Here is a 26,403-nt window from a genome sequence, read left to right on the forward strand (position 1 = left end):
CATCAGATGATATGATATCATATGATATCACCATGCAACAGCTAATGGGTGGATCTTGCTGAAGTGGCTTCTTGTGGTTTTACTGTATGTAGTCAACTCTTGGGGTGTGGCTGCAGTTCACTAATATGGGAATGAAGTATTCATATGATAAAGCAGATAACGAATATTTCCCCTTAGGGTGAAAGAGACCATTGGTTATCTAATTGGTGCCATGTACATATTATTTTAACAGCTCTAGGAGGGATTGTACCCCTTCTTTATAGATGAGAAGATTATAGTTCACAGAAGTTAGTTAACTTGCTCAAGGACAAACAGTAAATAGCAGAGCCAGAATGCAAACAGAGGTCTATTTGACTCCAAAGCCCTTACTCTTTTCTACTGTACCACAGTAATTACCTACAATTGTGTAGTGACCTGTAAGTGAAGGTGTACGTGTGTTTTGTAGGTACCCTGTTTACTGTCTTGGCAGAATCTGGCTAAAGGTAGAAAGTGTTCATTCATGTCCAACTTTATCTTTGTAATAGATAATGAACCCAGCCAAGTCTCACAGCCCAAGAAGACTTTGTCCCCAACTGGTACAGCACAACCAAGCCGGGGAGTAGATCCAAAAGAGGGGCCCCAGGAACTTCAGGAAAAGAAGATACAGGTGCTAGAGGAGAAGGTTCTCCGACTCACAAGGACGGTTCTTGACCTCCAGTCTTCCCTTGCTGGAGTGAGTGAAAATCTCAAACATGCCACTCAGGATGATGCCAGTAAAACACGGGCGCCAGGGCTCAGCAGCCAGCACCCCAAGCCTGACACCACCATTAGTGGAGACACAGAAACGGCCCGGAGTCCTGGCGTCTTCAACACTAAGGAATCTGGCGTGAAGGACATCAAGTCTGAATTGGCTGAAGTCAAAGATACTCTAAAGAACAAAAGTGACAAGCTGGAAGAGCTGGATGGAAAAGTGAAGGGCTATGAAGGGCAGCTCAGACAGCTCCAGGAAGCAGCCCAGGGCCCAACGGTGACCATGACAACCAACGAGCTCTACCAAGCCTATGTGGACAGTAAGATCGACGCCCTGAGAGAGGAGCTCATGGAGGGCATGGACAGAAAGCTGGCTGACCTGAAAAACTCGTGTGAGTACAAGCTCACTGGCCTCCAACAGCAGTGTGACGACTATGGGAGCAGCTACCTGGGAGTGATAGAGCTCATAGGGGAGAAGGAAACAAGCCTGAGAAAAGAGATGAATGACCTCCGAGCCCGGCTACAGAAGCCTTCAGCCCAGGCAAACTGCTGTGACAGTGAAAAGAATGGCGACATTGGTCAACAGATCAAGACGTTGGACCAGAAAATTGAGAGAGTTGCTGAAGCCACCAGAATGCTGAATGGAAGAATGGACAATGAGTTTGACCGCCTTATAGTTCCAGAGCCAGATGTGGATTTTGATGCAAAATGGAACGAACTTGATGCAAGGATCAACGTGACGGAGAAGAACGCTGAAGAGCATTGCTTTTACATTGAGGAAACCCTTCGGGGGACCATTAATGGAGAGGTGGGTGACTTGAAGCAGCTTGTCGATCAGCAAATACAGTCTCTGGAAGACCGTCTGGGGGTTGTTCTCCTACACATGGCCAACAACACTGGTGCAGAGCTCAGTCCCCCAGGGGCAGCAGCCCTGCCAGGAGTGTCAGGGCCAGGAGATGAGCGGGTCATGATGGAATTAAACCACCTGAAGGACAAAGTTCAATTTGTTGAAGACATTTGCCTGCAGAACATCCAGGGAAAGCCTCACGGGATGGAAGGTGCCTTGCCAAACAGGGAAGATCGCGCAGTACGCGACAACCTGCACCTTTTGAAATCTCTCAACGACACGATGCACAGTAAGTTTCAAGAAACCGAACGAACCATCCAGAAATTTCAACAGGATTTTAGTTTTCTTTATTCTCAATTAAACCACACAGAAAATAATGTGGCTCATCTTCAGAAGGAATTGAGCAACTGTAGAGCAGGTGAAAATGCTGGTGTGGATGGGTTCACTAAGGTGGGTGAGCAAGAAAGGACAGTGGACACCCTGCCGTCCCCCCAGCACCCCATGACCCATTGCTGCAGTCAGCTGGAGGAGGGGTGGCAGAGGTTGCAGAGCCAGCTCCTCTCGGAACTGGACGCTTGTAAGGAAAGCACACAGGGGGTCCAGAGGGAGGTCTCCATGGTGGAGGGCAGGGTGTCTCATATGGAAAAAACTTGCAGCAAGCTGGACTCTATCTCAGGAAATCTTCAGAGGATCAAGGAAGGGCTCAACAAGCATGTCAGCAGCCTGTGGAACTGCGTTAGGCAGATGAACGGAACACTCAGGTCGCATTCCAGAGACATTTCTGGCCTGAAGAATTCAGTCCAGCAGTTCTACAGCCACGTCTTCCAGATTTCTACTGATTTGCAAGATCTGGTCAAATTTCAACCATCAGCAAGTAAGTTGAATCTTACAATTCTATTTCTTGTATTTCTTTGCAGCACGCAACAACATTTTTAAAATAATATTTTGTTCATTTTTGATTTTGTTGAAACTTCATCAGGTAAAAATGTGACAGTATTATGCTAGATTTTGGACAGTTCACGGAATGAACTAAATGCTATCAGTCCTACCCAAATGTGGTTCCTAGACTGGTGCCTGGATTATTTGGTGCTGGGTAGCAATGAGATAAATTATATATTCTCAATGTTAATATTTAGGAACTTCTAAAATAATTTGACAGGCCGGTCGTAGTGGCTCATGCCTGTAATCCCAGCACTCTGGGAGGCAAAGGAGGGTGGATCACCTGAGTTCAGGCATTTGAGATCAACCTGGCCAAAATGGTGAAAACCCATCTCTACTAAAAACGCAGAAATGAGCGGGGTGTGGTGGCATGCGCCTGTAGTCCCAGCTAGTAGGGAGGCTGAGGTGGGAGAATTGCTTGAACCTGGGAGGCGGAGGTTAAGGTGAGCCAAGATGGTATCACTGCACTCCAGCCTGGGCAACAGAGTGAGGTACCATCTCAAATAAATAAACAAACTAACAACATTGCAGTGTTTAAGCACATGATCTATGTATTTTACAAAAATATCAGTTCACAACACATTGAAAATAAAGGAAAACTGGTTCTTCCCACAGATGGATGGCAAAACATTATCTGTAGAATCAGGTTGGTGAGCTCAGAGTTGGGGTCAGATTTTTGGCATAACAGCTTCGGGCAGTGGATGTTGTCCTCTCTTCTACCTAGGGAGTCTCCTGCGTACCTCTCTTCAAGCATCACTTTTTATCTGTGTCATTATCACCTTCAGGGCTTAGCTGATGGCAGATAGGATGCTGTCATATTTGTTTCCAGACACGACCGTGGATGAGAGCAGTTTAGGGGCAGGAACTATCTGAAGCTCCATAGTGCCTGGATCCAGGAAGCTCAGCAGTAGTGCTGAGAGCAATGCTAGTTACACCTTAGGCACTCAACAAACATGTTTGTTGAACAAATGAATGAATGAATGAGTAATATATGCAATAAGATTTTTTGCTACTTGGGGGTAGCAAAAGATTGTTTAGCTACTGCTAAACGCAGTCTCCTTGAAGGACAGAACTTCTCTTGTACCTGGGTTTACACTCTGAGACAGCCTCAGACATGAGCCAGCCCCCTCTAGTTGGAGTCCGGGTGTGAAAGGAAGGAAGAGGGAGCTCGCGTTTTTGTGTACATTTTTCTATGTACACACATAGAAAGTGTACAGCTCCGGCTTAGTCCCTTCACGGGGACTGAATTCCATCACGGCCTCACAGAAAGGCTGTTTTCCAACAGTGAAAATGTGCCCGAAGTCATGTGGCTGTTCAGTGGGGGAGCCAGGATGAGAACCAGGCCAGGCTACATCCAAGAATTATTTTCTTCCAGTCCGGCCATGATGACTGTGTGTCTCCCAGAGCTGAGTGCAGACTTACTTGGTCCACAGGGACTTGTTGAGGGACCTGCTTTGTGCTAGAAGGAGCCTATTTCCTGACCTCCCCGTCCCTGTTTTCTTTTCTCCCTTGCTTGCCTTTGGGACTTTTACCTCCCTGACCTGGTTCCGCTCCGGGTGACACAGGCCCTTGCACAAGGAACTGAGATTTTACGGCCTCTGTGAGCCTTGGGATTTTATGATCAAGTCCCAGATGTGACATAAAACCCAAGGCAGGGCAGGCTAGAACATGGGAAGCAGGCAAGCTCTGGCTTGGCCAGGGAGAGCCAGGGCCAGGTCCTGGCAGCTCAGGAGGGTGGAGAGGGTCCGAGGTAGGTGGGAAATGCCCTGGATGTCCCCAGAGCACTGTGCTTATCTTGCAGATGAGGAGTCGCCTAGGCCCAGGAGGACCAGGAATCTGGCCCCCACCCCAGTGTCCGGCCTGCTGCACCTCACTATTTATAACCCAGCCCTTCCCCCGCTCCAGGGCCACACAGCTCCTCTATCTCTGGAATGTTGAGTAGAGGTCACAAGACCATGTATGTGTTCATAGAATGATTGTCCCTTGTGGTGACAACGCTGTCTGGTCTGTGTCTTACGATAACAGATTGAATCAGATAATTCCAGTTGATTTGGAACTCTCTGGTGGCGTGGGAAGCTGTGTTAACATTTTCACATTTGTCTGTTGCAGTAGGAGTTGGGGGTGAATCCTTTTAAAAGAGAATGTGACTTATAAAACATTATCCCTTTGGACAGAGCTCATTGTGGTGAGTGTAGACTGCATGGAGTTTCAAGAATTTCATTGATTGGAAAAGAGCCAGAAATAAACAAGCAGAGCCTCCTCTGCCCTTGTCTAGCATCCAGGTCTAGGAGACCTGGAACCTGAGTATCAGAGGGACATGGGAGAATCTGGAGCTAAGGTCACCGTGAGAGTGACATGTCAGTCAGTTAAAAGTCAACAGAATGTTTATTGAGTGCCTACCATGTGCAAAGCTCTTGGGGGACCTCGAGATAAGTAGGTATAATCCTTAGTCTAAAGCATTTGCAATCACAGTGGGAAAGAGACTCAGGTCTGCAGAGAGAGTGAATGAGATCATAGCGGTTGATCCCTTTAGTTCATAAGATCTTATTGAGCCCCTATTATGTGGGAGGTAATGGCTGTGTGGGGGAGTATGTGGATAAAAGACAGTCTGATGGGGAAACAAGCAGACAGATGGTCACAGGAATGGGGTGTGCATGAGATACCTTGGGTGTTCAGAGAAGCACCCACAGTGGAAGTCAGGGAGGGATTCTGAGGAGAGAGCCCTGAGCCGAGCCCTCAGTGTAGGTATTTACCCAGCAGAGTACAGAGGCTGATAGGGTGAGGAATGAGGTGAGATGAGAGAAGCTTCCAGAGGAGATGTTACTGGATCTGATTGAGGGATGGATGGGATTCAGAAAGCAGGAGGGGAGGACATAGTGGATTAGCTATTTATTGCATTATAACAACCCATTCCAAATCTTGCTGGCTTAAAACAACAAAGATGTATTAGTTTCCATTATTCTGTAGGTCAGGAACCCCGGCAGGGCTTGGCTCAGCGGTTCTTCTGCTCTATGTGGCATCAACTTGAGTCGCCCATTCAGCTGCATTTGGCTTGCGGTTGACTGGAAGGTCTGTGAAGACTCCGTCATACGTCTGGTGCCTCGGTGCTCCTCCACCTGGCCCCTCTCTCTCCGTGTGGCCAACCAGGGCTTCCTCACAGCATGGCGGTCTCAAGTAGTCAGACGATGGCAACTGTCAAGGGAAAGTGGAAGCTGCTGGGCCTCCCACAGGCTAGCCGAGAGCTGGAGCAGCATCACTGCTGCCACATTCTATTGTCAAAGCAGGTCTGCTCTTGAAGGGTGATGTGGCTGGTATGTTTGGGGAAGGAAGGGGGATTAATGGTGGTCATGATATCTACCACAGTGAGCACAGGTCCAGAGGTGAAGATGTGTGATGGTTTCGGACCAGTAAGCAGATCGCCAGACCAGGAAAACACACTGTGGTGTTTCTACTCAGCCTGTTGCCCTCTTCACAGATCCTATTTCCTTTGGAAGCATCACTGAGGTGAGGCTGAATTATCCAAGAAGCAACCAATAGGGGAGAAGAAGGGGCTTCAACTGATGCTTAAATAGATCCAAGTCTCTTTCGTGTCCTTCTGTTAAGGGCAGGTGTTCTTCCTTGGGCTTAAAAGGGATTCCTGAAATTACATGCGCGCACACACCACACACACACACACATATATATTGCATATAATATATGCATATAATATATATTACATATATATTATATATATATATATATAAAACTTTTTTTTGAGATGGAGTCTCCCTCTGTCACTGGGGCTGGAGTGCAGTGGTGCAATCTTGGCTCACTGCAATGTTCACCTCCCGGGTTCAAGCGATTCTGCTTCAGCCTCCTAAGTAGCTGGGATTACAGGTGTCTGCCACCACATCCAGCTAATTTTTGTATTTTTAGTAGAGACAAGGGTTCACCATGTTGGTCAGGCTGGTCTCAAACTCCTGACCTCAGGTGATCCACTGCAGCCTCCCAAAGTGCTGGAATTACAAACATAAGCTATTGTGCACAGCCAGATATATATATTTGAGGCAGGATCTTGCTCTGTCACCCAGGCTAGAGTACAGTGGTGCAATAACAGCTCACTGCAGCCTCAACCTTTCTAGGTTCAGGTGATCCTCCCACCTCAGCCACGCAGGTAGCTAGTACTACTGGCACGTGTCATCATGCCCAGCTATTTTTTTTTTTTTTTTGAGATGGGTTTCACCATGTGGCCCAGGCTCGTCTCAAACTCTTGGACTCAAATGATTCGCCTGCCTCAGCCTGGGATTCAGGCATGTGCTGTAATTACATGTGCTGGGAATTACAGGCATGAATCAGTGTGCCCAGACAATTTTTTTGGAGCAGGAGGTTGGGGGACAAAAGGTCCACATGTCTGGGCACAGTGGCTCACGCTTGTAATCCCAACACTTTGCGAGGCTCAGACGGGTGTATTGCTTGAGCCCAAGAGTTCAAGACCAGCCTGGGCAACACAGGGAGTCCCTGTCTCTACAAAAAATACAAAAAAAAATAGACTTTTGAGAAAACGGTCCAGGCAGAGGGAGCAGCATTCTCAAGGGCTATGAGGAAGCTCTTTTGAAAAACCCAGAATACTGGTCTGGCCAAGTGTAGAAGCAAAGCAGCAGGTCATTGGCAATGAGGTCAAAGCGGCGGTAGGAATGAGATCACGTGGGCTTTCTAGGCTGTGATAAAGGAGCTAGATGTTAAGTGCCATGAGAAACTATGGAAGGATTTGGGGAGTGATGACTTCCATTGAAATCTGAGCTCATCCATGCTTATAAACAGTGGGTGATTAACTAGTGTCCTGGACTTGGTAATCACTCAGGAAATATTACCTATTACTTAAACCTCCCCTAGAATGGATGTTTAATCTGTTCATGACTGAACTTTTCTCCCTTTCTCTACCTATAAACCCCCAGGCCTCCAGCCTTGGAAGAGTGAGAGAGGGCCTGTAAACACAGAAGACACAGGGTGAGGGGCCCTGGTGGCTGCGGGGATGCTGTAGATGGTCATGGCTTTTTTTTTGTTTTTCTTGCTTTCCCTTTCTTTTTCTTCTTTTTAAAATTAGGGTTCAAATAGACAGTATAAAAAGCTTTAGAAATGGCTGGGCAGTGGCTCATGCCTGTAATCCCAGCACTTTGGGAGGCCAAGGCAGAGAGGGTCACTTGAGCACAGGAGTTCAAGACCAGCCTGGGCAACACAGTGAGATCCTGTCTGTACAAATCACAAATTAGCTGGGTGTGGTGGTGTGCACCTGTGGTTCCACCTACTCAAGAGGCTGAGGCAGGAGGATCCCTTGAGCCCAGGACTCTGAGGCTGCAGTGAGCTATGATCGCACTACTACTCTCTAGCCTGAGCAGTACAGCATAATCCTGTCTCTTAAAAATAAAAAAAAAGTGTAGAGATCTCCCTTTTCAGCATTCACAGCTTCATGTATCTCATGGATCAATAGTTTTGTTGAGCAGAATCTCATCACTTACGAACAAATTAGGTTCTAAATGGAAAGGAGCCTCGAGGCCCTTTATTCCCTAGACAGTGTGGTCACAGATTTGAGCCCTCCTTCCCAGATGGACTCACTCCCATTTTCACAGGTGGGGGGAGCATCGAGCCTTTGCCCTGCCTCAGCAGGCACCCTCTTTAGTTCCCTTTCCTCAAGTTGTCCAGCCTTACCCCCACTCGAGTCTTGACCCACGAGTGATTCACAGGGAGACAGCAGAGGCTGTCTCCATGCCTGGGACCCAGGATGCCCCAGCCTGCAGCCCAGTGGCAGCAGCGTGTGGAGAATGGCGCAGCCTGCCCTCCCCAGCTGGGTTTAGCAGCTTCCCCTGGCCCCACGCAGAGGCTGAGCCTCAGCTGGACCCCACACTCCCACTGTTCCTCTCCCAGTAGGGGAAGGAAGGGGTGCTGGTGGCGAGCAGGAAGGGTAGGCAGAGGGATGGAGCTGAGTGCAGGGGACTTCTCTTTCCAGATGTCACGCTTCCACGAAGAGCCAGCCGGCGTCGATGTCGGCACACTAGACATAACGGCATCACTTCCTTTTTCTGTTCTCCCACCCTTTTCTGCTCATGTCTCTGAGTAATTTTCATCATAGCATTTCTTTTAGGAGTGCTGCAGGTTTCAGCCTACTATTTTTATGGAGTTATTTAAGTTATAAGAATGAAAAAGCACAGCCTTCTCAAATAACTATTTAACCAGAAAGCCTGGCCAGGGCACTGCCTGATGCCAACATTCTGACCCCTTTGCCCCAACTCGAGATCAGCTGAGTTTGGGGAGAGTGTAGGCCCAAGGCAGCATGATGGACTTAGGGTTTTATAAACATATAAAGGCTCAATAAATTGCTTCTATTCAGGCCACAGGGAACTCCTGACAACTCGCCTCCTTTATCCTGTGGGCATCAGGTTTCTACGATGCTCTTTGGTTTGTGTAAACCGCAGCTGCTTTTCTGCATCTTAGCCTTGAACTTAAAGCTGCAGTGTTCTGAGAACAGAGCTTTTCCAGAGCTGTGTGCACAAATGCCTCTGGGATCTTAAAAAACAAAAAACAAAAAAACAACAAAAAAGGAACTCCTGGGCTCACTCAGGAGATCGCTGTTCAGCAGGGATGAGGTGAGGCCCAGGAATTTGTAATTAAATTTGTGACTAAAACAAACAAACTGCTGGCTCTAGTCCTAGAAATTGAAGGAAGGCTACCCCAGAGGCAGTGGGATCTACCCACCCCAGGTAAGCTGTGCCCAAAAACAGAGGAGGCAGGGGGAAGGGAGGACACAGAATGGACCACTGACTTTGACACTGCACCACCAGGAGAAGTCAGTTTTGTGTGAGCCCACTTACGGACTCCATTCTGTTCCAGTTTTTGAGGTCTCTCCTGGTAGCTTATTTTGTAGCTTTATAGTGAGTCTTAAAATCAAGCAGTGTAGACCCTCCTATGCACGCCCATATAAATTTTAGAATCAGCTTGTGAATTTCTTTCTTGCTATTTTTTTTTTTTCTAGATAGAGTCTTGCTCTGTTGCCCAGGCTGGAGTGCAGTGGCACAGTCTCGGCTCACTGCAACCTCTGCCTCCTGGGTTCAAGCAATTCTGCCTCAACCTCCTTGAATAGCTGGGATTACAGGCACCTGCCACCATACCCCACTAATTTTGTATTTTTAGTAGAGACAGGGTTTCACCATGTTGGCCAGGCTGGTTTCAAACTGCTGACCTCAGGTGATCCACCCACCTCAGCTTCCCAAAGTGCTGGCATTGCAGACATGAGCCCCACTGCGCCTGGCCTCGCTTGTGAATTTCTAAAAAAAATTTAAAAATTCCAAGTGCTGCTGATGCTCAGCTGGGTGAGTGCCTTCTCTGTTGGGGTTCCGTGATAGCAAATTACTTTCCAGCTCAAATGTATTGCCATGGATGCTAGCATACATGACTAAAGCTGTATTTATATTTCAACATTCACTAGTTTGTACTTTGCAGAAATTTAGACCCATAGTCTGTATTTAGCCCTATTCTACTGGTTTCACATTGTTAGGTCTGGATTCTTATCATTTTGGTGTCAATATGGCACCTTCTGCAGTGCAACCAACACAGTGCTCCCTCTTAGAAGCTCAAGGGTTTTTTTTTTTTTTTTTCATTCAAACCAAATTCAAAAAAAAAAAATTTATTTACTTATTTATTTTTGAGACAGGGTCTTGCTCTGTTGCCCAGGCTGGAGTACAGTGGTGTGATTATAGCCTTGAACTCCTGGGCTCATGCTATTCTCCTGCCTCAGTCTTCTGAATAGCCAAAACTACAGGCACAAATTACCATGCCCAGCTAATTTTTTAAGTTTTTTATCAAGACAGAGTTTGGCTATGTTGAAAGTGCTGGTCTTGAACTCCTGGGCTCAAGCGATCCTCCCACTGCAGCCTCCTAAACTACTGGGATTGCCGGCATAAGCCACAGTGCCCAGCTCAAAAGCAGCATTGAGATGGCCATTGACTTGGAGTAGAACTATTCCAGGGAATGCACGTTTGCCTTGTCAGCATCAGGGATCCTTTTGCATGCCTGCTTGTCAGCCAGCTTGGTGGCCTGCCCTCCTGTCCTTCAGGGAAGACCAACAACTGTTTCTTCAAAAAAAACCCTTTGTCTAAGCTCACCCCGCACCCATTCAGCACCACAAGCCACAGTTTCTCTGAATTTTCTGATGAGTCCAGCATTTCTCATGCTTTAGTCCATGATGGTATGGGGGTTATTTCCCAGGAACTAGAGTTTTGCCACTCAGCGGAGCAGTCAACTGTGAAAGCATCTTCCGTCCATCCACTTAGCTTTCTGTATGTCAGCACTTTGAAGTTTTTTTTCTTTTTTTTATTAAAAAGTCTGAAGTCTTGATCAGCATCTTTAAAACACATCTCCAGTTTCAGCATTTGGTCAGCAGGTATACCTTTTGGATGGCAGGGAGATCAGATTTCACCTTCACTGGACTTCTGATGAATTACACTTAACATTTGCACAGTGTTTTACAAATAGTGGGGCATTAGCGGGGCATACCCACATCCATTGCTTCATCTGATGGGCATCAATTTCTGCCTGGATGACAGGAGGACACTGCAGGTTGAGCCCGTTGCATGGACAAGGTTTCAGTGGCTTTCCCACAGCCAAGTCTCAGCCACAGGCTCTAACGGCTAAGGCCAGGCTTTCTCCAACAGCCTCTGCTCTGTGACAAGACATCCCTTAGTTGCCAAGAACAGGGCCAACCCTTTCCCCAGGTCTCCTCCTGCAGCCCAGCTGCTCAGGGCTCTTGCAGAAAGCAGGGCTTCCTGGAGACGGGAGGCAACCCCTGACTCCTTAATGAGCGAGGGTGTTAGTTCGGGGGGAAGACACTTGTTTTTAGCACATCAGCCCATGAATTATTGGGGATTTTCTTAGGAAAGTCTTTGTTTTAGTAAAAGTTGAAATTGATATTTGGTTTTGAAATTGACTTTCAATAGGAGTTTTCGAGGACAGGGAATGGCCTTCAATCCCTACATGTCAGGTTCACCCATGATGAGGCTGTGACCCTACCCGACCCATGTGGGGTGTCAGGCAGGCCTGGTGTGGTGTGGCTGGTCTGTCCCTATCATTCTTCAGGAGTTAAAACACATGAGGAGCAACCCTTGGCTCTTATGAAGAATTCATTTCAAATGGTCCGTTCTTGAATTGGAAACACATGTTCAGTTCAGAAAGCAGTCGGCTGCTGGAGAGAATGAGCAGAGTGCTATCCAGCCTTTGTTAAGACTTGGTCATAAATGTGTGCATTCGGCACCCCACGTGATGCTGTGGACTGAGCCGGAGCTGGGAGAGGCCAGGGCTGGGGGCACCCATCCGAATGAGACGTCGCTTTTTCATGACTGTCGCTGCTGTGATGTGGCGGGCTGCTTTGGAGCCCTCAGCTGTCCATGGCCCCCATGCACAGACTCCCCAAGGAGATCCACTGAAGATACTTGGCTCAAGCAATATCTAATTCATTCTTTTTCCTCGGCCTTCCACTAGTGTAACAAGTCTGGGTGTTGAGGGAGGAATGGATATGTTAAAATGGATTATAGTAAAAGACAGAATGATCACTGTCCTATATGTATCAGAACTGCCTTGTTAGGACCCCAGAATGGCAATTATTTTTGGCAAAATTAGGGTTCCCAAATTTAATGGCTGGCAGGAATTAGGGTGCATAGCCCACAGTGCCTGTGATAGATAGGTTCAGCCTTCTTAGGGTGCATAGCCCACAGTGCCTGTCATAGATAGGTTCAGCCTTCTTTTATTCACCCAATACTTAAATTGTTCAGTGTCAGTTACCAGGCCTTGTGCTAGGCCCTGGGGATGGCAGAGAATTAAGATGCTCAAGTATTCATCAGTCAGCCAGAGAGGAAAGGTCAGAACCACAGAAAGAGCCCCCAAGGTCCATGTTGCTTCCTGGTGCGGAGGCAGGACTGTTCAAGCCTGCTGGACCAATCCAAGAAGGCTTCATGGAAGAGGTGGTTTTGAACTGGGACTTCAGGAGTGGGTGCCGTTGTGAGGGCGCTTCCAGTGAGGGTGCTGGAAGAGGCCATTTCAGGGGTGCACATGGCAAAGGCACGAAGCCAGGGAAGTCACATGAGAGCTGGGTACCAGTGAGCATACTGATGGCAGCCAAAGGAGGCGGGGGACTCAGAATGCCAGGCCGAGGACAGTCAGTTTGATTTTTACGAGAAGTGGAGAACAATGGAAGCTTTTTGAGCAGAAAATATGATTAGAATGCTTTCTAAAGAGCATTCTGGAAAAGGTGTGAATGAAGGATCCAAGCAATATTTCAAAATTAGAATCAGCTGGGCCTAGCAATAAATTGGTGTGTGAAAGATTGGGAGGGGGTGACCAAAGGAGAAGGAAGAGTAAAATAGGACTCCGTGTGCCTGGATGAGGGAGAACAAGGGTGGATTTGAGAGGCAAAGGGTGATCTGAAGGGTTGGTGGGGACAGGAAAGAAAATAAGGGCCAGTTTGGGTGGCCTGTACTTTGCCATTTTAAGATGCTTTGCTGACTGTAACTTATCGATGGTTGAAGGACAGAGGAAAATTCTGTTTTCCCCTGAGTTTTGAATGGAGAGACACATGCTTGGGCTGAAAGCAAGAAACTAGTGGGGGAGGAAGGAAAGAGGTTAAGAAGAGAGAGGAGTGATGTCAGATGGAGCCGATCCAAGAAGAGCAGGGAGGGTGGGGCTGGGGCTCAGGCAGAGGCGTGTGCCCTGGGAGGCAGGCCAGCTTCTGAGCCAGGAAGACAGTGTCCAGAGAGGAGGAGGAAAGAAAAGGAAGATGAGTTGACTCAAGTGTGCTTGGATTAGAGGGGAAAGGTCAGAAACAGGCCCTCAGTGTCTTCTACAATTATATTTTATAAAAATAAGTAAAATAACACTGAGAAGCTCATAATGAAAACCAGCTCCCCTGCCCCCTTCCCCATTCTTCTTCCCACGCCCCAGAGGCAGCCACATGTAACTTCCAGCTGTTTCTTTTCTTTGGTACTTACGTCTGTATTTCTAAATTGATTTATCAGCTTTAGACATTGTATATTGACTCCCCTTCCTCCCAATTCCCAACAGAGTTATCCTACAGTCAATATGCAATGTCTATGCTATGCTGAGCTCAATAGCTCTCTAAGATTGTGTTACTTTCCTTTTTACTTTTCTCTTAATTGGTAGTAGTGTTGCTTCTATCCTATGTATCTATTTTGGAGTCTTCCTACCCTTCAACACTCTTAATACAATTTTCTATATCATAAAAAGTATCAGATCATTTGTCAGTTCTATTTTTTTAAAAATTGACCTCCTTCCTGGAATTCTTGCTCTTTCTGATCTAACCTGGACTGGTTATTCTCTAGACTTTTGCAATAAGGCTTTCAATCTGAGCCTGCCTTCACTACTATCCTAGAAATGTCTTTAACCTCTCTCCCCTTTCTTTACTCTCTGTTGCTTTTTCATGGTTTACTCCCTTGTTTCTGTAGTGTACATTTTCCAATACCTTTTTAAGAAAGGGTGCTTGAGAAATAGCATTTTAAAAATTTTAAAGTATTGCCTGTCTAAAAATATCTTTATTCTTGTAATTGATGAGTATTTTTGCTGGGTATAGAATTCAAGGTTGACAATTATATTCTATCAGTATTTGACATTGTTCCCTTCTCTTCTAGTTTCCAATACTGTTGAGAAGCCTGGTGATGCCTTCCTGATTTGCAGTCAATTTTTGTATTTTTTTCCCTTGAAGTTTGTAATATCTCCTTTTTATCTTCACTGTTCTGAATGCGGCTTGGTTTATTCCTTTTATTCAATAATTGTGCTGGGATCTTTCATTTTCTTCAGTTCTGGGAAGTTGTGTGTTTATTTGATAATTCTCTCCTTACCACTCCATTACCCCTACATACCAGTTTTTCTGATCTCTCTTTTTCTGGAAGGACTTCCTAGGTTGACCCTTTAATTTTCTTATGATTTCCTTCCTATTGTTCATCATTTTGTCATCATCTTCTATCTTCTGAAAGATTTCCTTGATTTTTGTCTACCAATCCCTTTCATTGAAATCTCTGATTTTGGCAAGTGCCTTTTTAATCAGCAAAGGCTCACCATTACTCTCTGACTATCCCTTTTGTATAGCAAACAATTCTTGCATCTTGGATGCAGTGTCTTCTGCTTCTCTGAGGATAGTATGTGTTTATTTTCTTGCACTGTGTCTGTCTCTTTAGAGTTCCTTTTCATTAGTTCGTGTGGCTTGCTTTGGTCCCTGTCGTTCACACTGGTGGCTTTCCTCCTATGTCAGGTGATTTTGACTTTGGTTCACATTTAATGGGGAGACACTAGATAGAGTTTCATGACTGTGGGCATCATTATAGGGTCAATTTGAAGAATCCTTCTATCTCCAGCTAGAGGTGTATAAGTAAGTGGCTGGGAGCTTAACAGAGGATGGGGACTGTGAGCCTCCTTATTCAGGGAACAGACTTTCACTTAGTGTTTTTAGACTGGTGTCTTAATCCTGTCTTCCACTGTAGCTGGTTTCTCCATGGTTTTCAATCCCTCTGCCTCAGTTTCTGTCTAACCCAGCCTTTTGCAACCAGGGTTCCAAAGAGATGTAAACCCCGATGCTATTCTATTGTACGGAATGAACTAACTTCTCTGTATCTAGAATGGAATTAGCTCTGTATCATCCTGAGGGAAAATTGAGGAAGTAATCACTCAAATTGTTTTCTCTTGGGCTTCTCTTCTGGAACATTGGTTAGGAAAGGCTGTTGGAGAAACCACCTCTCTCAGGGTGTTCTGGCAACCTGCCTTTGTGGGTGGAGGGAGGGGGGGCATGTATTTGATCTGCCATATTTATCTTAGTTTTATTTTTTAAATGTTTAGTTATGTGTACAGAGTAGATATATATATGTATGGGGGTATATAAGGTATTTTGATACAGGCATGCAGTGTGTAATAATCAGGGTAATGGGGGTATCTATTACCCCAAGCATTTATCATTTCTTTACAAACATTCCAATTCTACTCTTTTATTTAAAAATGTGCAAAAGATAATTGCTGACTGCAGTCACCCTGTTGTGCTATCAAATACTAGATCTTATTAATTCTGTCTAACTATATTTTTGAACCCATTAACCACCTCCACTGCCCTTCTCCCCAGCTTAGTGAGGCTGGAGTGCAGTGGTGCTATCTTGGCTCACTGCAGCCTCCACCTCTTGGGTTCAAGTGATTCTTCTGCCTCAGCCTCCCGAGTAGCTGGGATTACAGGTGTGCTCCACTACACCAGGTTAATTTTTTTTTTTTTTTTTTTTTTTTTGTATATTTGGAACAGATGAGGTTTCGCCATCTTGGTCAGGCTGGTCTCGAATTTGGGGACTCAAGTGATCCCCCTGCCTCGGCCTCCCAAAGTGCTGGGATTACAGGCTGAGCCACCGCGCCCGGCCCGCTTAGTCAGTTTTAAAACAAAACTAGACAGCAGGTCAAGATGCAGTCACTGGTTTTTGTTGGGTCCTAATGCTGGGCTTTGGAACTCTGGGCATTGCGGGCACCAGACGGATGGCGGGGGGGGGATGGCGTTGCTTTGAGAGCGGTTCCGCAGCCAGACCCGGGTATTTTTAGGCGTCCCGTGGACAGTCGGGAGGGGCTTCCTGGAGGGCTAGTTCCAGGAACGAATTCAAAGGAGGAAAGGGCGGCAGCTTCCGGCTGCTTCCCGAGAGGACTGGGAAACGGGAATCGGGAGGTTCCTCCGTTGGAAGTCCCTTCGGCTGGCGACGTGGGCGCTGTGGCTGTGGTCCCCGTGGAGCCTGAGCCCTCGGCATGGCGTCGGCGCAGCCTTGGGGCCTCCCGGCAGGGTCCCTCGGCAGCCGGCGGGAGAGGCTGGGGGACCCTGGGAGGAGCGTGGTTCAGACACTGTGAGGGGGTCAGTGGCCTCAGGTCCCTTTCAGTCCTTTGCGATGCACCCATGGTGTCCGCGCGCTGTGAAATCGGGAATTGTTGGGTGCAGGAGCCAAACCGGTTTGGAGAGTGCAGCCGTCTGCGCAGGAGAGGCTGGAAACCCCCCAGCCCTGGGCAGGGGTCCCTGGCGGCTCCCGGGTGACCCACGGCGCCCTCGGAAGATGCAAGCGGACGCCCGTGTGTCCTGCTAGCGTGATGTCGCGGGGGTGGCCACGGGGTCCTCACGGGGACCCCACTCGCCGGGGCTCAAGGAGGGGACCCCGACGGGGCATTCAGGGCGGAGGTTTCCTAATCCCGTGTTTTTTTTTCTTTTTCCCGACGCCCAGCGGAGGAGCCCTCGGAGGCGCCCTCGCCCCCGCCACCCGCAGAGACCCCCAAGGAGCCGCCGCAGCCCGAGCCCACCCCGCCGAGGCCCAGCGGCCCCGCCACCCCGGAGGACCCTGCGCGACGGCCACCTGCGGGCCAGCGGCCCGTCCTGCCCCAGCGGCCCCTGCAGCCGCGGCCCCCCGAGGAGAGGCCGCCCCTGCCCGCCTGGCCCGGCCGGACCGCGCGGCCCCAGCTGCCGGGCTCCACCGGGGTCATCATGGAGACGGGCCAGGCCGGGCCTCCCGCAGGCGCGGGCGTGTCGGGGCGGGGCCTGCCGCGGGGTGTGGACGGCCAAACCGGGAGCGGGACCGTCCCCAGCGCAGAAGGCTTTGCGGGTGCACCAGGTGAGGCCCAGGGCTGCGCGGGGAGGAGCATGGGGAGGAGTGCAGGGCTCGTCCAGACCTTCCACCTGAGCCTCGGGGTCTGCTGAGCGGCTTGGGGATCTGGGGTCCAGCCTTCAGGGGGACAAGTTCAGAAGTGCAGCTTTGGAGGGATGCCGAGGCCTGAGGGATCACTCATGCTAATCCAGCACGCGGAGGCTGGGGCACCTCAGGGACAGTGCAGTCGTCTATACTTAGAATGGCCCGGCCGGTTGGAGTACCAGTGCCACATTGGCAGCTCATTGATTCCCAACAGGATGGATCTTGGAAGCCAGAAGGGTATTGGGAGCTTGGGTAGTAGCAAAGCAGGTGGCACAGCAGCTGGCTAGGCAGGAGGGCTGTCAACCACAGGCTCTGGGACTTGGGGCAGCTTCCTGAGCTCTTGGAGCTGCAGTTCTTTCAACCACAAAATGAGGAGCGTGCAGGACCTTAGAGGGTTACTGTGAGGATGGAGAAAAGCCCAGTTCAGTGCCCCAGTGGGAAGTGCTCCCCATGAGTTGTGAATGTCCACACCATTACTGTTATGGTGACAGTGGGGGTGGTGTCAGAGTAGAGACAGGAGCAGAAGGAAGTGAGCATCTGTGGGATTCCCACCAGGAGCCAGGGACTGAACCGCATCCGGATCTCCTGCACCCCTCCCAACGGCACCATGAAGCCAGTGTTGTTTTACAGATGAGGAAACTGAGATTTGTGGCTGTAACAGATAAACAGATGACCCTGAATGCAGCAGATCATGTCATCTGCCATAGATGCATGCATAGAACCATGCAAACCAGTCCCCTCTGAGTCAGACCAGGCTGACCATCAGGGACATGCAGACACTGGCAGGGCTGGGGTCGTTCCCCATCAGTGATAGCCTGGTGCACCTGTGGCCCCTGATGCCCATGGCTGGCTGGAAGGCTCGGTCACTGCTGAGAAGACAAGAAAACATTTTCTCTCACCAGCTCTCTTTTTTCTATTCCTTCTAAGACACCTGAGCTGCAGTGATCACAGCTCTTAGACACATGTCCTGCGTTTTCTAAGATAACACTTATCTTCTGTTAGTTCCATGTATCATGGATGCTTAGGCTCTCTTGGGCTATTTGTTCACTCATTCGTCCATCCATGCACACTTCCATGCATGCAGCACTCACCCATGCCTCTATCTGTGTATCCCTTCCATCCACCCTTCCATCCATCCACCAACCCACACATCTATCCATGTATCCACCCATCAACACATCCATCCACCAATCTATGCATCTATCCATCCACCCACATATGCATCCTCATATGCAGAGGCTGGGGCACCCCAGGGACCCGTGCACCCATGTATCCATGCACATACCCACCCACCCATGCATGTGCATATCCCTCCACCCGTGCATGTGCATATCCCTCCACCCATGCATGTGCATATCCCTCCACCCATGCATGTGCATATCCCTCCACCCATGCATGTGCACATACCCACCCACCCATGCATGTGCATATCCCTCCACCCATGCATGTGCATATCCCTCCACGCATCAAGCTGTGCACTCTTCCCTGCATGTATCCACTCATCCATCTATTTGTCCCTCCACTTAGGCACCCCCCTATCCGTGCCTCCAAAAGACTGTGTTCAGTCTAGTTGAAGCCAAAGCTCTTGAACAGATAACACTGCTAGAGGGCAAATGTTAGCTGGCTTGTGTGACTCTCTGTCGCAGAGAGGTCTCCAAGGCTCCAGCACCCATCTCTTTCTTTCCTGCAGCCAGCTTGCCCTCAGTGCGCTCTTCCCTGCCAGGGATAAATGGGCTAGTGAGGAAGCAGGGACAGGCTGGCACAAATGTACCTCTGCCTCTAGGAGGGCAGTGACAGTAGGTGCCCTTGTTCCATGTCTCTTTAGTAGTGAAGACTCGATTTGAACTTGTGAGGAGCAAGGAGGAAAAAGGGGGCTCAGAACAAGGAGCTGGTGCTTAGGATCTTGTTTGACATGCCATTTCCTTTTTGTTTTTCAAGGATACCCGAAGTCACCTCCTGTAGCTTCCCCAGGTACGTCTACTGAGAGACCAGGGGCAGGAAGAGCGGTCTCCTTGGTGGCCTCTGCCCCTCCTCTGCATTTCCTGCCTCCTCCCTCCAAGCTATGAGCACAGATCAAGCCTGGGCCCAGCCCTTCCCCACCTACCAGCACTGGGACAGCCCTCAGCTGACTACAGTGGACTAAATTCCCCAACGTTTGCTCCCAAGAGAGGGTCAGAGTCAGGCCCGAGACGAGGAATCTTCCTTCCTCCATCCCAGCTCACTGAGTTTCCCAAGGGGATCACTGGGTGGGCCTCTGCCCTTGTGTGGTCCTGATGAGCTTCCTGGGGCTCCAGGTTTTATTGATTTATTAGTAAGGAAGCAGCTCCCTAGATGATGCACCCACTGCCTGGCCTGGCCTCCTAACACGTGTGCTCACGAGTGTGTGTACACACACACACACACACCATCTCATATGCTTACATGCCCAGCCTCACACACATCCTCCTAACAAGAGCCTGTCCAGTTTCTCAAGATTCCTCAGCTGTCCTGCCTGCTGATCTCAGACAGGGAACCCTCTGGCTCTCGGGCGTGAGGAGTTGGCTTCACCACTTTGGGTGAAATAAAATGGGCCTGGCACGTAGGCGTCGGTTTTCCAGGCCCTCCCCCTAGAGGAGAGAAGCACCCAGGTCAACCCATTCCATCCTTTCTCTGCTCCAGGAGCTCCGGTGCCTTCTCTGGTGTCTTTTTCTGCGGGCCTCACCCAGAAGCCTTTCCCCAGCGACGGGGGCGTTGTCCTCTTTAACAAAGTGCTGGTGAACGACGGGGACGTTTACAACCCCAGCACGGGTGAGTGTTTGAAGGGAACTGGTGTCCTCCTCCTACCCCAATGCAGGTGGGGCCCCTCCCACCATGGCTGGCTGGTTCCCAGGGTCCCGTGGGCTCAGGGAGGACACCACCCTGGAGCAGATGCCTGAGTGGGCCTGCACTCCTCTGCCCCACTCCGGGCTTTCATGTAGAACACTTCCCAGCCCGAGGGCTGCAGGCTGTATGGGTGTGTAACATTTTCTAGTGGTGAGGTCAACACGCCAGTCCTCAGTGTTCACCACTGGGGTTGCTGTTCATTTTTTGTGGCAGTTATGAGGGCTCTGCCAGCATAGCCCACCATGGCCTGGCCACCTCTGATAGCCACCGCTGCGCCCGTCTCGGGCTCCGACAGTCATCCTGACACCCTGGCCGACAAGCAAGAGGCTGCCTCAGGGTCTCCTGGTTTATGACGAACAGAGCTGAAGAGGGACTGCGCTCCCCAGAGGGCCGCATGCTCCACCACACAATCCCTTCAGCTGGGAGCCCGAGTCTTCCTGCGGCGCCTGGCGGGCCCCCCGGCCCCAGGTTGTTTCTGGGGGTCCCAAGGATCATGGGTGTGGAGTTGACCTCTGAGTTCTGTTGTTCATCAGCGTCCACCTGGGCTGGGCTGCTCTGCCCAGAGCGAGGGCAGCTTCAAGGAAAGCAGGGCCCAGGGGTGCCTGGGCCCATCAGGACAGAGCCCCCAGGCAGGTGTGAGGAGATCCCCCTGGCCCGGGGTCTTTCCTGATCTCTGCCCTCAGCAGTCACTGTTCTGCTTACGTACTGTGACCAGGGCCTCCTGGGGCGGGGCAGTGGATTTCAGGGAGGCCTTGACACTCATAAGCCACTGGGAGGGAGGGGGACTTGGTTTCCTTCTTGGTAGTTTTTAGCCACCCCCAGCCTCACATTTGCCCTGTCTGGTCACTGTCTGGCTAAATTCCATCTGTCCTTAGGCAGTGGCTCTTAACTGTTATGTTAGCAAGCCTAAGTTACCTGCAGAACTCAAGAGAAATGAATTATTAGTGCCCCGGGCTGATGAGCCTGAAGCTTGGCTTGGAAGGCAGGTCAGGGCGAGAGGAGCGCTGCTTACTTTCCACCGCCGTGGAACTTCCTCCCGGGCCCCACAGGCCTCCAGGCCTCTGCTCAGAGTGGCAGTGGCCTTTGGGATCAGTACGTCCGTGAAGGGGAATCCATATGGGTCTCAGTGCTTGCCGCCTCAGAAGAAAGAATTTGACCAAGGGGCATGAGGCAGAGTGAGACTGAGGCAAGTTTTAGAGCAGGAAAGTCCACTCGTAAGACGGCCGGGTGGGTGACTTGAGAGATTCAAGTGCGGTCTGACTGGTGACTTGGGGTCTTATACATTGGCATGCTTCCGGGGTGCTGTGTCCCTTTCCTGATTCTTCCCTTGGGGGGCCGTCCACACGCACAGTGGCCTGCCAGCGCCTGAGGGGGCGTGTGCGGTGTGTCCTGGAGGTGTGTGCGTGCCCATGTGACATTTCTTCCCGTACCAGTCAGGTGTTCCCAGGAGGTCACACAGCAGTTAAACACCATTTAAACGTCCTTTTTGCCTATTAACGCGCATGCATGAGCTTCATCGCCCAACTCCGGAGATCTTAGAGGGAAGCAGCTGATTACCAGCTTCAGGTTTTGTCTATTGGGCCACTGCCTTTCTGTGGTGCCGGCTGCAACCTATCATTAGTTTAGAGACAGTTCACAACCACAGGACCATCAGCTGATGGTTGCCTGACATTCCTAGTTGGGGTAGGGGCTCTCCTGCCCTGCCTCCATCTGCCTGACTGTAGCAAGGTCACCCTCCCCAGGTCACTCTGCACTGCCTTGGCCATAGGGATGGCTCATCTGCTTGGACAGGTCAGGTGGTGCTTGCAGGCAGGGACCGTGACCTACAGTCTCGCATTCCCAGAGCTCCCTCTTGTCTTGCATGGAGCACGTGCAGAAAGGAAATTCTGGGTGAACTGAGCGAGGCTTCACCACAGGCGACTCTGAACAAAGGTGAAGGCCACACCTAAAACGCCAGGGCTGGCGCTGGCCTTAGGGCCAGGTGCCTTAGGAAGCTTCTGTAAAGTCCTCAGTTACTTGCTGTTCAAAGTTGGGAAGGGGACTGGGTAGCCAGGCCTTCTCTGTTTTTCAGAGCAGATTGAAGGCCTGGGCCCCTGGGAGCCACTTTTTAAAATTTGTTTGAGGCAGTCTTGCTCTGTCACCCAGGCTGGAGTGCAGTGGTGCCATCTCGGCTCACCGCAACCTCCGCCACGTGGATTCAAGGGATTCTCATGCCTCAGCCTCCCGAGTAGTTGGGACTACAGGTGCACACCACCATGCCCGTCTAAAATTTTTTTGTATTTTTAGTAGAGACGGGGTTACCCATATTGGCCAGGCTGGTCTCAAACTCCTGACCTCAGGTGATCTGCCCACCTTGGCCTCCCAAAGTGCTGGGATTACAGGTGTGAGCCACCACGAATGCACAGTACCACTCTTTTTAGCTCCTGGGCCGTTTTATGTCCACTCTTGGCTTGTGGTCAGTGGCAAGGTCTGGCATCCACTGTGGAGCCTGTGAGTGATGGCCATTCCTGCCAGCATTTGGTGTTGGCACTGACTCTCCTAGCTGTGGGGTCACCTACAGCTGCTTCTGCTTAGCAAATAGTGACATGTACAGATCTTTCCACCTTCCTCATCTTTGGCCACCACTTCCTTTCCCACCCCAGGCCCAGAATGTGTGGGTCATGGGCTAAGTATCAGTGCTCACTTCTGGCCTTGCCCAGCGTGGGGAGAATGGGCCTCTTACAGGAAGAGCCTGGCACGGCCCCTGGGGTTACATGGTGCTGTGTCTGCCTCTCCCTGGGTTGATGGCAAGCTTCGTTTTTATTGGCCCTGCCTCACGGGTATTCTGCCCAGCAGCCAAGCTTTGAGGCTGACTTTAGCCGTTAGGTGCTAAATAAGGGAGAAATGCTCCAAGAGGCATTCTTAGGTCCGTGGCAAAAAGTGGTATGGGCTAAGGTGGTCTCTGCATCACTGGTAAGCTGTAGGGGATAAGCGTAAAAAGAAGCTGAGGTGGGCAGCCAGCTGCCATGGGAAGACAGAGATGGCTGGTCTCCCAGGCCCAGGTTAATCACTAGGGGGCCACTTACTGCCATGGCAAGGGCTGTGACAACAGCAGGTGAGCACAGGGTTTGCCTGTCTCCCCGCAGGCATCTTCACGGCTCCTTACGATGGGCGCTACCTGATCACAGCCACCCTCACCCCCGAGAGAGACGCCTATGTGGAAGCAGTGCTCTCGGTCTCCAATGCCAGCGTGGCCCAGCTGCATACCGCTGGGTACAGGAGAGAGTTCCTGGAATACCACCGCCCCCCAGGGGCTTTGCACACCTGCGGGGGCCCGGGGGCCTTCCACCTCATCGTGCACTTGAAGGCGGGAGATGCAGTCAACGTGGTCGTGACTGGGGGCAAGCTGGCTCACACAGACTTTGATGAAATGTACTCCACATTTAGTGGGGTTTTCTTATATCCTTTCCTTTCCCACCTCTAAGGTGGCTGGGGAGAGGTCAGGGGAAAGATAGTTGTAAAAACTCTAAAGCTTTAATATATTCGGTTTTGTATGTAATGGGGAAGCACAGGGGTAGAGTTTTCCGCATGTCCCACCACCTGTCCCTAACATAAAGGCCCTCCCTCGCTGTTGAGGCCACCATGCCTTACTGCATCCAGCCAGGCTGCGAAGAGTGAGGCACATGGTGAATGTGGTCACTGACTTTTCTGTCACTCTAACTGGACAAGTGGAAGACTTGGAAAGGCCTCCACCTGTATCTACACTCTGAGGGCCCTGGACTGGGTCTGAGCTTGCCACAGAGGCTCTGTCTGACTGTGGGCTGGGGGGAGGGAGGCAGGGGAGAGCTGGTCACTGTGGCTGGTCTTGACTGCAGGGCAGCACTGTGGCCAGCTGTCTGTCTGTACACTGCACGCAGAAGTTGAAACACTGAAGTGCCGAAGTGGCCCGTGCCGCTGCACAGAGACCCTGGTTCACCATTGCTGCCTGGGACTCACCTGCTCACCTGGGCCTTGGCCCAGCTGCAAATGGGGATACGTTAGAGAAGGTTCCCAAAGCTTGTTGGGCTCCTTAAATGACATGTACAATTTAAGTGCAAAGACAGGGAGTGTCAATAAAGATGTAAAGCCATTTCCGGTTACTTTTGTGAAGGGTGGTGCCTTACGGATCAGGAGTTGTTGCTAAAAAGCAAACTGTAGAAATGTGTTGTTTCAAAAAGGGCTACAGAAAGTAATCTTGAATAACGTTAATCTCAATAACTCATCTCAGCTACAAAACTGTTACCCCTTCGCATCCAAGCTGTACACTTGGGTTTCGTTTCTGGCTTGTGAAGACGGACCAGATGTGCACGGAGGTCAAGGCCCCATGTGATCTGCAGCTGGAGCGGCTCCTCTGGGGACGCTGCACTCAGACCCCACAGCAGCTGCCCAGGCTAACGGAATCCCTGCTGCTTCACTGCACCACTCTCCAGCAGACACAGCTCGCCCAGCGCTCGGGTTTCTAAGCAGCAGGAGGCTCAACCTAACGCTGGCCACAGGCTGACAGCTGAGCCCACTGAGAACACGGCATCGTCACACAGCGAGACGCCTCTACTGAGGGGAGGCCTGGGAGTATTCATCTGTCACCAGTGGCCATGGAGACCTCTCAGCACCCTCAGTTCAAGGTAGTCTCTGTGGATCAGGTTGGTAAAACCTACTGGTTAATCAAGTCCCACTGGGGAAAGGTTTGGACAGTAGAAACAAGAGCTGCAGTTTCCTTGGCCCAGAAGATGATCTTACGCTGTAAAAAATGCTTCCGAGTTCCTATTTATTTCCCCAGCCACAGCAAGGTAAGATATGAGCAAGAACTAAAGATGTGCCGTTTTACTATTTAAAATTTGGACCTCTTTGTCCAGGAGCAGGAGGCAGAATGGCATCTCACCCCGTTACCGCAGCTGGGGAACTGGCTAAAGGGAGCTGTCAGAGTATCCTTGGCTGTCCTAGGAGGGACTCATGGAAAAAGGCCCAGTGTAGCAGTGTTCTCAGGAAAACCCAGCCGGCACGCGCCATGGCCCTCTCCCCTCACGCTGCTTTTGAAAAGACTGCAGTCCGCGCCCAAGGGGGCATGCTCAAGAGCTGCAGGGGCAGGGCCCAGGCAGAAGGTGGGTGATGACTACCTGTTGCTTTCCCTACCCCGCAGATGGGTCTGGAACATCGGGTAAAACCCAGTTCTCCTCTCAGTGCGTCTCTCCTCACCAACAAAGGTGAATCTCAGCTCTGTGAATTCAAAACAGGCAAAACAGAATACGCCTCATTATGGCTGGAGCCTGCCTCTACTTTGAGATAAAGCAGGATGACAGCTGGATCCTGGCCCACTTAGGAGACACCTTTAGAAAGGGAAAGGCTGTCTTTTTGTACAGGAAGCAGAACAAGGTCGGCTGAGCTTAAGGCTGTGGGGTTCAGAGCAGCCCTTCAAGTCATCACCCCTGAAGTAGCATGCCTGTGAGTCAGAGGCAAACCCTGAGACATAATCAGGAACAAGTTCACTTTTTTTTTTTTCTTTTGAGACGGAGTCTCACTCTGTTGCCCAGGCTGGAGTGCAGTGGCATGATCTCAGCTCACTGCAACCTCTGCCTCCTGAGTTCAAGCAATTCTCCTACCTCAGCCTCCCAAGTAGTTGGGACTACAGGTACATGCTGCCACCCTTGGTTAATTTTTTGTATTTTAGCAGAGACGGGGTTTCACCGTGTTGCCCCAGGCTGGTTGCGAACTCCTGAGCTCAGGCGATCTGTCCACCTCGGCCTCCCAAAGTTCTGGGATTACAGGTGTGAGCCACCACGCCCAGCCAAGTTCACAACTTCTGGTATCAAGTTGTTGCTGAGAAAAGGTCAGGACACTTCTTCGGTAGAGAAGGACTGTGACCTCCCGTCCTCACCTCCAGGTGACACTAACAAATGGCCTCATTTACATGATTAAAAACAACATGGTATCATCAATAAATGCAAACCTTAAACTGCATTTGAAATTACTTCCTGGTTGGCATGTTAATCTAGCTTTCCCAGATGACTCATTTTCTCACAATTTATGTATTTGCAGCTTGACAGGGAGTATTTGTGATTGGAGTCACTGAAGTTCATGCCTGTAGCTTGGAAACCCAGCTTTGCACATATCCACACCACAGCCCCTTTCCAAACATAAATGTGTATTTTCCTTATGCCATCCTATAAACGGGAAGGAAAAGGGAAGGACACGCCAACTCCAATGGGTGCAGGGCACAACAGAAAGAAGCCACACGCAGGCACATCCTCAGAGCTCAGGGATGCGAGTCCACTGCTCCCCTGAAGC

The 26,403-nt window shown here is 50.2% G+C and overlaps 1 protein-coding gene across 1 annotated transcript in view; it reads left to right on the forward strand.

Annotated features, from left to right (window-relative positions):
- Window positions 1-24,226, forward strand: part of EMILIN2 (elastin microfibril interfacer 2) — a 61,085-nt gene extending 36,859 nt beyond the window's left edge. Inside the window, exons 4-8 of the mRNA XM_033178213.1 lie at window positions 525-2,450; window positions 16,780-17,163; window positions 19,180-19,212; window positions 19,900-20,028; window positions 23,229-24,226. Coding sequence (XP_033034104.1) covers window positions 525-2,450; window positions 16,780-17,163; window positions 19,180-19,212; window positions 19,900-20,028; window positions 23,229-23,566 — 2,810 coding nt within the window. The 3' untranslated portion in view covers window positions 23,567-24,226. The remainder of the gene's footprint in view (window positions 1-524; window positions 2,451-16,779; window positions 17,164-19,179; window positions 19,213-19,899; window positions 20,029-23,228) is intronic.
- Window positions 24,227-26,403: the final 2,177 nt, after the last annotated feature.

Source organism: Trachypithecus francoisi, unplaced genomic scaffold, assembly GCF_009764315.1.
Source record: "Trachypithecus francoisi isolate TF-2019V2 unplaced genomic scaffold, Tfra_2.0 Lachesis_group19, whole genome shotgun sequence".
NCBI classification, from domain to species: Eukaryota; Metazoa; Chordata; class Mammalia; order Primates; family Cercopithecidae; genus Trachypithecus; species Trachypithecus francoisi.